The sequence below is a fragment of the Haliotis asinina genome, chromosome 5, assembly GCF_037392515.1.
Source record: "Haliotis asinina isolate JCU_RB_2024 chromosome 5, JCU_Hal_asi_v2, whole genome shotgun sequence".
Classification (NCBI taxonomy): domain Eukaryota; kingdom Metazoa; phylum Mollusca; class Gastropoda; order Lepetellida; family Haliotidae; genus Haliotis; species Haliotis asinina.
Genome location: NC_090284.1, coordinates 59,079,745 through 59,092,285, shown reverse-complemented (window position 1 = coordinate 59,092,285; position 12,541 = coordinate 59,079,745). Strand labels below are relative to the sequence as shown.

Sequence of the window (12,541 nt, the reverse complement as noted above, 5' to 3'; positions counted from 1 at the left end):
TCTTGTGGCAAGATCCGGTTTGGTGTATTGTGGAAGCCCTCAAGAATGCTGTTAGTCCGCGGTCCTCTGGTATGGTGGTGGTCCCATGAGTGCATTGGAAATCGGGTGTCATCATCCACCCAGTTGGCAACAATATAGTGATTGAAGTCCACTGAATGCGTAGTATCAAGAGTTGAGTCCATGGATTCCGATGCCGTGTCTTGGACCAGATCTATGTTAAAGAGGGGAAGTGCTGCAGCACGTCGAATGCACATCTGAACACTGATGTCATCATGGTAGAGTCTGGCTAATTCCAAGTTTTGTGTCTTGTGCCACATGACTTCATTGAAATGAAATAAACATCTCTTGATCTCTGCTAAGGCAACTCAGTTCAAGGTTTGTACCTTTAATGGGGCAAGGTCTCTGCAACTTCTCGTGGACGTGGGCCTTGAGTAGACTGAAAAAATCTTCTGTAAGTTGTCATCTGTCTGTCCGGAAGCAGGGCGTGAGCAGAGTTACCAGCTCGAGCATGAGCGACAAACACCTGATCGCAAAGCGCAGGACAAGATGTGCAATACCGTCCATGTAAATGGTACCTGCCCTTGCAGGTCTTAATAATGCAACGTCAGTACTTTCGTGTTGTGGACTTGTTGTAGAGGGATCCTTGAAAAAGAACTTGTGATTTGCCTCAATGCGATGTGACATTCCCTTCTTTTAGTATACCAACCATGGTTGATGTGCTAGGTCATTTATAGTAAATGATGCATTTTATCAGTATAACTGAGTTAACTCTACTGCCTTGAGAAGAATTTATCTCAAAATAAAAAGGTAAATAATAAATGCTAACTATAAAAACATCTTCAATCAAACAAACTAAATCAAAACTGCTTGCTCGTAGTCCCTTCGATTCATTGACAGTGAAGCTGCTTTACTATAAATCCTTCTACTGAGCAATTTGGGCTAGTCCATTATTGCCGTTGGTGTAGCAGTAATTAACCCCCAACGTGATTGTGTAACACCTAGCAATACTAGAGTGTTTTCCCCGCTGTGATATTGCTTGAATGTTTCTAAACGCGGCGTAAAATCAAACTCAGTAATCACATCTAAACCACTAGTTGGCTTATTGGGTCACGTGGATTATAATACCTGGGTACCTGGGTACCTGGGTACCTGTTCCTGCAAGGACAGACAGACAGGCAGACAGACAGATAGGTAAGTAGGTTTGTCTGGGTTTATAATATATGTGTGTGTGAGAGGTGCGCAGTTATCAAACTGACGCGTCCGGAGCGTACACTGCTAAATTTGATCGGAAACGGAAAGGGAAAACAATGGCTTCAATGTGTAAAAACATGCAAGGCGAAGGAAACATGTTTGTCTATTCTTTGAGAAACATGCTTTCAGGAACAGAGAAAGCCATGGTATTGTAAAAACATAGTCTTAAGATTTATTTTTAGCCTTGCAGTCTGCTTGCAATATCCTAAACTTTAATCCAGTTCAGCTTGATCTATTTGAAAGAAGGAACAGATGTCAAAAAATAGCAGCGGTTTTGCTCCCGTTTAAATATCTAAAATATCAAATGTCATGTATTTCCTCCTATATAAACATTGAAAACATGTCCCCAGAAATTTTATATTGCTAATGTTCGAATTAGTGCATATGTAATTAATGAAATATATTCCAGTGTAATGTCACATGTTGAATTTGTCTTTATCGCATGTAATCTTATGTGAAGTCAGTTCCGCCCAAGGCCAGACACATTGATTCTTGACGTCTTATAAATATGCTGCTCATGTCTAATGTAGGTCCTTCCTCCCTCTGTAATAACAACAGGGGGATGTTTTTCACCCCGTCTGTTACCACACCAAGACAGTCTACCCTGGGATCTGATCTGATGGGCACGTATAGTGGGCACTAGCCTTGCTCTAAGGCCATACTGAATGCTGAACTCATGCTTGTGTAGTAATCATACCCTTCAAAGAGGCAAGGCTACATCAGTGGACAGTCTAAGGGCCCCAACCCGTTAGAGGAATGTTTATATGTTATAGAAGTTATCATTTAAACTCTTTATTCTTACCTCTGACACTTACAAGTCTAAGGGGGCACATGAAGTCTCACAGACCTTGATGCACATCGTTGTCCCTAATGCAGAGCTCTCCATGCAATACTAAAGTCCTAAATGAAACATTATTAAATATCTTTCCCTCCTCAGGGGGGGCTCTTTTTCAATTTAAATTAATTGTTTGTTACTGTCAAAATAATATATATTCAGTGACAAAGCGTTCGATTGGGGCATGTATTGCAAATACATCTGAAAGAACATAACTACATGAAAATGATATATATAATGATATATAAAACAAATAGCTACATTTGATATCCGAAATATGGGTACGGGATTTACGTCTACACACCGTAACCTTCGTGGACAGAATAGAATAATTCTTAATGCCCTTTGACGGTCGAGGTGGAAGTGTGTTTCACATAATACGGGAAACTATATTCCATGTGCTGGTGCACGTGATGCATATACTGACTGCTTACATAAATATAAAAATACCACAAGGCCTTGGGCATAACCTACTGTTAAGGAGAAGAAACCTTGGCTGAGGTGGGATCGTTGTTGAAGCTCACGTGGTAAACAGATGCTCCACCAATAACTGCACCGGATTGTTGCTGAGAAGATGGCATGGCATTGCATGCGTTATTATTCTGAAAGGTCTTACCTGGCAGTAGGTGGTGCTACATGTACCGTCACACATTCGGGCAAACAATTAAACTGTGACACAAGCACTCTATAATTATTAGAAAAGTAACGGGTGTTTCTTTTCGTGGAACTATCACGGTTTCTTGTTCAGACGTAACAAAACGATCACTTTACCAACTAGGAATGAGAAGATTTATTCAAAACTGGTATGTCTGAGTTTTCCCATTCCGTGTAAAAAAAAACATCACACAAGATATGAACAGTTCCTATACACTGTGGCCTGGTTAAGACGTGTATGTTACAAGTGTTATGAAGTGTCCAAAAGCAAAAGAATATTACACCCAAGTCACTTTCTGTGTCCGATTATAACATGTACAATACACAATATGATGGTATTATGAAAGCGAAATGGATAGCTACCGTTTCATGAATACTAGACCTGCACTTATTGAGTGTATTCAAACACAAAAAAAGCCAAAAGCCTTGTACACAAATGTATATAGGACAAAATAAGTTAAGGATATTGTTTTTTTAAGATTAATATTTCATCAGTGTGTCAATGAATAAATAGATCATTATCCATAATTTCAAAATTTACATACATTCCAAACTATTTTGCCCAGTATACATTAAATCATGACGTGTACATAATGGTTACTAAGGAGTTCGCATACATCAAGCTGCGTAAAAGGGAATATCTGTTCAATCCATGGTTTTCCTGTAGGCAACAACACCTTTATCCTTATTCAAATATTGCGAGTTGCTGGTGCTGCCGCTAGCGCAAGACATGCATTTTCATTTTGCTGACACTTTTTTTCAAAATTGATATTCATTCATATTAATTTCGTATCTTCTTTTTGGTTTAGTAATCTAAATAGGTTATTCCTTAGAACCAACGTTCTATGTTTAACATTAACGCGGAATGCATTTCTTATTATAATTAAATACAGTTTTGCGGACATTTTAGAAATGGCACATTTAAGCGATGAAAACATTTATCGTAAATTAAAAATAAGCTATTGTTATTAATACTGTTACAGCTGTGAACAATAACTTTATAGCGTTCAAGGTAACCAATCACACCTGTTAATCGTCTGAACACAAAGTGACACTTTTTCAGGGTCTTAAATATGCCTGATTTTCGTCTTAAATATGCACATTCGGCATCTCGATCTTCTTTGTTTTGTGTCTAAAAGCATCTGCTGTTCAGCCGAATTGATTTCCGAATCTCTTTTGCTGAACTTCATGTATGCGATGGAAGATTATACGTTATACAATTTAGTAACAAAGGACTTTAAAAAAGAAAGAGATTCAGCGAAATCTGATCTCGTTCTCTAAGAACAACATGTAGAATAAACCACAACAATCGTTTTAAGATATAATTCGTTTCAACTACTTTTATGAAATATTGTTTTTATAAACATGCTTGCAAGTTCATTAGAATGCGCCATAGATAATTCCTGGTTCACACCTTGGTTCGTACGCCTGGTTTGTACCTCTGGCTACCATGTGCTTTCATTGACTGTGAAAGAGTGGGGAAAGCCAAGTTTGAACCAATTACATGAAAAATAACAAAGAATGTACTCACGTAACAAACTAAACAAGCCGGATCCTGAAGGTAAAACGCTAAAACGCTGTCAATATGCCACCATCATTCAACGTAGTTTCTTGCGCCAAGATCTCCAGAAGCGTTGTTCTTCAAGAATTCGCCTCTGGTTCAAACGGAAATGGGTGATCAGTTTCGCATCTGGACAATTATCGTTGTGATTCTGGCGATACCTCGTCAGTCAGAGAAATAAACACTGATATTTGCAGCGTTTTGTTTGACGCTGGGACTCCTTCCCCTTGTGGGAGTTGGGGGCCGGACGGATAAAAAAAGCCTCGTTGTCAGCATATGTGTGTACGACTCAAGGCACAGAGATTCTGACTATTGTGTTCACGTCTTTGCTCACCGAGAGCATATGGCTAAAATATGACAACTCCCTACTGCGCACATTGTAACGGAGACATCGGAATAGATTTGGTCCTCTGAGAATTGGGTAGGGTATCGTCGTTCGCCCCAGGCAAAGGAGCCATTCTTCAACAATAAACAAGTTTGAAGACTGTCTCTAGACATTGCTAATCACCTAAGCAGCCAATGTAGGCTGGCATTGTGCTGAGACGTCCTTTAATGCTTCTTTACATTCAATGAAATCAAATGAAATTATTGTAGTTTTGAGGTTAGGTATTAGATTGTCTTTTTTGAGACTAAGAAGTCTCTGAAAAAGAATGACGGTGATGGAAGTGAGGGCGTTGTGATTAACGCCACTTGTAAAACATGTGAAAGGTCAAGCCTATTGAGGTAGCTTTTAAATGGAAATGCTTCGAAATGCTTAAACAACCATCGGACTGTGGCCTCCAGAAGGCTTTCGAAGATTCTCAAGTTGGGAAGGACAACGATATAAATATACTTCCCATCAATAGTTTAGTCTCAATAGTTTAAACAAAACCACTTACTTAACTCAACTATCTAAACTACATTTAGCAAAATATTCCATACTGTTTACAGGGACTGTTTACACATGAACTGGTGTATAGTAAATCAATTTTGTAAGGTTGAAAAGATTATCGGCATGAGGTCAATAAATGATCAAAATCAATGAAAATTGGCGAATTCTTAGCAAAACGTTACACCAAAACGCAACTGTTCGCATGCATGATATTTTCGCATGCATTTCGGAAATTTTATGCATGATATTTGTGCAGTTCATCTGCATACGTTTAGCAGTTGGTTCCCCCAAGTCAGTGGAGAAATTCATTTCCGGCAAAACCACATATAAATATGTTCATACATATAACATATAATGGGCGTTCTAAGTGAGTTTAAACTTCTGATGGGCAGTACAAGGGTTTCGTTGCTTTTAGGTGCCCTGCTTCGATGTAATGTGTTTTTAAGTGAGTCTACACGTTTGATGAGAAGTACGTATTAGCGCCTATACAATTGTCTTGTTAGCTATAAATGTATTTCACTGAATAAAATATTTACGGGGGAGAGTCGAAGTTCATAAGCTCCTCATATTGAATGTTGCAGAGTTTTAGCATCTCCTCATCTACCCGTCATAACCCTATAAGTAAATATTAGGGGTTTGTCTCGACCTGCTCAAATCTGATCTATTGATCTGCAGTTTCTTTTATGACTGTGTCTGTCTTATTCTCTACAACTTGTCAGTTTTATTCATTTTGCATGAGTCTGTAAGTGTGAATATCCGTCTGCCTCTTCTGTATGAGTTTTTGACCTGAAGATCCAGGTTGGAATTGATCTTCGGTGTATGCTCATTGCAAGAGATGGCTAACAGGATCAGGTGGTCAGGCTCACTGACTTGGCGGACACAGGACATCGTATCCCACTTGCATAACTCGATGCTCATAATGTTGATCACTAGATTGTTTTTCCAGACTCGATTATTTACAGACCACCTTCATGTAGCTGGAATATTGCTGAGTGTGGATTTAAAGAACAAACTAATGAGTTGTATTAATATATACATATCTGTATCATTTTGTGTAAACACACACACATATCCGTGTGTGTGCATGAGGATGCTAAGATCAGTATTGTACTGTAGTACTGAACATCAAGTGGAAGTATGAAGGGGAAAGTTCATTTCATGCCATCGTTTGGTATGCACGTATCTCCTGCGGTACAGATATGCCTCTTCAATTTTATGCGTTTGCCTCTATTTCTGTGAATTTCTGGATTTAACAACACAGAATAATCCTGAGGAGATTATCGATATCAACGGATTCGACAGATCTGGAACATTTATTGTTTTGGCCATAGGAGTATCAAAACTCGTGCTTTGTCCCCGTTAACCTAGACAGACTAACTTGAAGCCCTGAAACAGCTGTTTACACGGGAAACCTGTTAACCTTTAGTGTCTGAATTGCGTTTTACTTTACAGCTACGACAAATATGTTTACTTCATATCCCCAGCCACAAAACCTCACCAAGCCAATATCCTGGTGTTTGAACCCCCGTGCGTCAGGTGATAAACACTTTGTTTTCTCCTATTTTTAAGGAGGGTACTGTACTACTAAGCATAACAAAGTTTTTAATTTACGTCAGTTTCAGTTTGACTGTCAAAGGGATTTAAAACACTATCGACACAAACTCTGGTAACAATAGCGGACTGTTTATAATATAAGCATGTGTAGAATTCTCTTGAATGTGTTACCATGTGTTATCCCAATGACCTTGTTATAAACAAAAACATGCACGTACATTCCTTCCTAAATAGAACAATTCAACCAACATGCACGTTTATATTTCGAATCGATATGCTGAGGCGGACGCTGATCCCTGCGTCGGACAGGAGGAACCTGACGTGCCCCACCCCCGATCAGAATCAGCTACCCCCACCCTCAGTTCCCCGAACGCCGAGGGGTCATTCCACCTTTCGCCCAACCACATAAGCCGGATCAATTACTATTGGCATTTGCATATTTCATTACTCCGTGGCTTTCTCCCTAGACCAATTTGTTAGCACATGTATGTTATTATTATAGGGCATCGCAGTCCGCCTCCAGCGCCCAAATGAAAGGGCACAACGCCTTAGGTGTCCCAGACCATGGTCCTATCGGAGCAGTTTAAGGTTCATTGTTTTCGCCTGCGGCCAGAATTCCTGTTTTCAAGTTTACACTGGAACCGGATACCAAACCGACTTCTGTTACTTCAAAAACAGGAGAGTTCTGTGAACGTTCGACAGAGTATCAAGCTTAATGTCCCTCTGTGGGCGAGGCCTTACATCTAGCTGCCACTTTTGTTATAACACGCACAAGACTTGCGGGGGAACAGACTGAGTTGGGTAACCCTTTCTTATAAACAAATCAGGAGAGGTAGGGTTGGTTTTCATTTGAGGTCGTTAACATGGTTGTAACATTGTTCCCATGAAGTCTCACAGGTGTCCTTGCCAGAAGGAAAGCTTAGCTCAGCAATATCTAGGTGCTCACAAAAGCAGAGCTTCGCACCTCCGAATATTGATAATGATATGTATGATGACGGCTCACCATGAGTGGATGACTATATCACATTAAATGTGACATCAGGGATGGGATACAGCGGTTCATCATCAATGTTAGTTCTTATAAGAGAATCACGTGAGAGTAAAGACAAACTTCAGTTTTCGAGTGGAAAAGGACATTGGATGATCCAGAGGAGAAGGGAGGAGGGGTTCAGGAGGTTCGACTCGGAACCCCCACACCCCAGACGCCCCCCCTCCCCTTGCGCACACGCACACACACACACACACACACACACACACACACACACACACACACACACACACACACACACACACACACACACACACACACACACACACACACACACACACACACACACACACCCCTGATAATTATTCCTGATCACATGGATTGAAGATATTGTTTTTGTTTTGGCGGAGCTTCCTGAACCCACTCCCAAACCCCCCGCCCCCGAGTTTCTCTATTTATATGTCGATGTATATACGTACTTGTGTATGTTTGTACATAAAATATGTGTGTTGAACATAGCAGGAATGACAGTTAAGATATCAAATAATACGGACATGAACGTCATATACAAAGATGAAGTTACTTCGAGACAAACAATGTTCGATGAAAATTGTCCACACCACTAATAATTGTTAATTTAGCAGTCAAGTTCAAATATACCAATTTTCCGTTCTTAATTAATGTGTAATTTTTACAATGAGTGTGTTTAAGTATATGACAGATCCGAGGATTAAATATTCATCAGATGTAAATTATCGGCGTCGTGCGTTGCGCAGAAGAAAATAGGATCTGTCAACATTTTCTTCCATGTTTCTATTCTTTGTCAGTAGGCCCAGGCTTTCTGAATCTAAGACTGGATGCATACACACGTCGTCTCTCCGTCAACACCTCCTTCATTAACAGAGGATAGACAGTTGCAGTCGCTGGATCCACATATATGACGTCTTGGCTGCAATTTGAGTTTCAGTGGCTGTGGGCGAGTTGTTGTTATGACTAACCGTCTCGGATCACACCAACAATAACATCTGCATGATAAACTGGTCAGCGATTTATTTTATCCAAATAATCAACATGCCTGCGTTGATAAACCTCTCCCTTTGAGCCTCATAAAGCTGTCTGGCTTCTTCAAACAGTAATCCAGCGTTTATTAGGTTTAATGAACCAGAAACACCGACTTTAATTTGACCTTTCCTCATGGGTCAGTCTCACTGCGGGGACCTCGAATCGTGTCAATAAACAACTCCTTTAGACGGCAAGACGTGCTTACGACTGCATTAAGAACGTGTAGTAGTGTTTATTTGCCTCAACGCTTACCTTTTAAGAAGCGGCCAGTGTATTATGGTTAATGTTATATTGAATATGATGTGGACATAAGAGTTCAACTTTTATATTCAGATGGTCTCAGAAATATCAAACATAGCGAAACCGGGCCGTAAATCGAGTACACTAACGCTAAGTCTCTAAATATTACAATTCTGATAGTAACAAATACAAATACAGATGTAATATCATAAGGATCCCATGTGAGATGGGAAATTCCTATACTTGCTCCATTTAGGGCTTCAGTATTGCAGGATACATGAACTGTAAGACAAACTACAGCTTCGAGTTATATGGACGTTACATATAGATGTATATTCGAGATAATGGATTTCGAGATAACGGGGTCCGACTCTACGCCTCTGTCGTGATCCGTTTGTTGTAACATTGTGTGTAATAAATGTCTCGGTGTTCATACTATCGGCCACTAGCTGGTTCAGGTAAAAATACGGACAAATAGTAGTACTATTATTTCCACACTGCAGTAATACACAATTACTCACTCATTGTATTGCAGATGTAGTATTTGGGTAAGTGAGGGAATATTGTTTTAGGCCCCGTCAGAATTATCCAAGCATTATATTACGGGCGTCGATAAATCAGTTAAATCTATACAAAACAATCCAGTGACAGGTAGTATGAGCAACGAACAATCCCTCAGAATGACAGCCAAGTCAATGTTTCTCTTTCGGTCCTGATGACAGGGACCTTTCAGATGTCTGACCGGGACTGCTGGGGAACTCTCACCTATGTAATCACCAAAAATCAAACAACCACCTCTTCACTCACCGCCACAGATACTAGGATGCCACAAAAATCCTTAATTCACTACCACCATCCAACTCACTACCACTATCCACCTCACTACCACTATCCACCTCACTACCACCATCCATCTCACTACCACCATCCACCGCACTACCACTATCCACCTCACTACCACCATCCACCGCACTACCACCATCCATCTCACTACCACCATCCAACTCACTACCACCATCAGCCTCACTACCACCATCCATTTCACTACCACTATCCAACTCACTACCACCATCCACCGCACTACCATCATCCACCTCACTACCACTATCCACCTCACTACCTCCATCCACCTTATTACCACCATCCACCTCACTACCACCACCTTTCTCACCACTATCATCCATCTTACAAACCTCGCAATACAACTATCACAACTCTATCAGACAATCCCAAAGTCCCACAACCACCTATCTCACCACCACTATCTCTCTCACAACCACCTAACTCTCCACCACCACCAGTCTCACCAAGACCTACCTCACGATAAGCACCTATCGCAAAATAACTAATTACTATTATCTCACAACCACCATGATATGATCACCTCTCGCCACGAACTTTATTTCTGAACAAGCTATCTCGCAACAGCCATTTGTTCCACCGCCACCATCCATCTCACCATCACCTAGCTCACCACAACAATCACTCTCACCGAAGCCTACCTCATGGTAACCACATATTACATCACCTGGCTGTCCGGCAGCCAACAATATCATAGGTCACTATTTGTCTCGCCTGATCCATCCATCTCACATTCATCATATTTTATCTCACAACACTATCTGCTACACCAGAAACACCTAGCTTACATTCACCTATCTCACAACCACCATCTGCCTCGCCAGAAACTTCTATCTCACAATCATCTATCTCACAACTACCATATGCCTCACCAGAAGCATTTAGCTAACACTCATCTATCTCACAATCAGACTCACAAGAACCATATATCTCACACTCACCTATCCGATCCGATCACCACCGTTATCACGAACCTGGGTTGTATCCATGTGCAAGTGGACCCGTATGCCGTGATCATGGTATGACTAGCGAAGGGGAGAGAACTCTCCCCTGACTAGGTCACCACAAGAGGCATCAAATCGCCACTCCTGGGTCCAGGACATCTAATCCCTAATCTTTTGTTCCCAAATGATTGCACATGCCCTGTCACTGAACGCTTACATAGAAAATGTGCCTTAAATATACCAACACAGGATGGTATAAAGGTAGTTTAAGATATGTTGGGTGGATTTTAAGCTATACGCAAGTGAGTGGCAAGGAATGAATGCATAATAAAAAATAACATACATTTGTCTTTACAAGAGGATAAGTGTATATGCACCGGGATATGCACCCATGGTATAGATTGCAAGTGACTTCTTTTAGCGGCATTTTACCACGGCTGGGACGTAATGTACGAGCAAACCTTATATACAACCTTTAACATCCATAAAGCTTGTTCTACATAGTTTGCAAGTGAGAGGAAAATATTTACCTAGAAACAGAAATATATTTATTTTGTTGTTGTTGTAGTTAACGTGAAATGTCCCATGAAAATAAAAAATATACCAAATATACTCCTTTGTCGTATTAAGTAGAGGTGTGACGATGCACATAATTCACAATACGACACGAATCACGATATCTTAGAGCGATGGGATATGGTTCACATCTCAATGTGCTATCTTTAGTTGTTTTCTTTAACCAATTATATATTGATATTAAATAACAGTGTAAATTTTACATAACCGTCAATTTCTAATGAAAATTAACCATCTTAAGGTCAACGATATCTATCAGGATACGAGAAAAGTATCGATATATTTATCGTCCGACACAGTATCACGGTTGTCGATGCTACGATATATCGTCACAGCTCTAGTATAAAGACGATCTTGATTATCCTAATCAATCCACATTTGACCTGCTTCTGTAAACGGACAGTGTTATGAATATTGTGTGCCAATGACCAGCAGCAAACATACATGTCACTGAAATCCGATATCATAAAATAAAATGAGGTAGATCTGTGACAACCACAATCTTCAATCTCAGTCCTTCTTCTTATATAGATAGCTGGTAGATATTGTCATTGTTTCGTTTTCAAGCCAAAAGATTAAGCTCATCTGTTTGTTGTGTGATTGACTTCACACAGGTAGCACATTTTCTACCAACAGGATTCAACACTGTGTTACAATTACGTAATCATTATCCTTTTAAAATTGCCATTGCTTCGTTTTGACTTGTATGTTCTGTGACTGACTTTAAAGCACGTATTGGCTCATTCTACTGTTTTCATTGCAAATTAAGGAGAAAGTTCATAGCAGGAAATGTGTCAAAATGCGTCTGAAAATTTCATGAAATGTGTACATTACATTTTATACATACACATTTTATAATATGACACATTCACTTTAACACATAGACACACACATACACACACTGTGACCCTCTTTCTAACACCGACACACATTCATATCTGTCTCTACACACATCGATAGACAGACAGACAGACACGGCCTTATTTCATGTTATTAAATGCTATTTGTTTATTATCTGGAAATGTGTTATCGGAACCCGATGGTGTATCTTCGTTGCTCGTGACATTAGCCTCCATACTAGATCGTCACATTTATTATAAGAGTGGCTACTGCAGAGTGGTGCGCCCAGTCAAACAATGCAGTG

The 12,541-nt window shown here is 40.1% G+C and overlaps 1 protein-coding gene across 1 annotated transcript; it reads right to left on the bottom strand.

The window, feature by feature from the left end:
• Positions 1–9,834: 9,834 nt before the first annotated feature.
• Positions 9,835–10,200, bottom strand: LOC137283931 (chloride intracellular channel protein 6-like). The gene has a single exon (XM_067815605.1). The coding sequence runs from the start codon at positions 10,198–10,200 to the stop codon at positions 9,835–9,837; it is 366 nt and encodes a 121-aa protein (XP_067671706.1).
• Between the last annotated feature and the right edge of the window lie 2,341 nt (positions 10,201–12,541).

What these genes read in the sequence shown, in the direction of transcription:
- LOC137283931 (XM_067815605.1), bottom strand. Translation starts at nt 10,200, where the DNA reads ATGGATGATAGTGGTGAGAAAGGTGGTGGTAGTGAGGTGGATGGTGGT.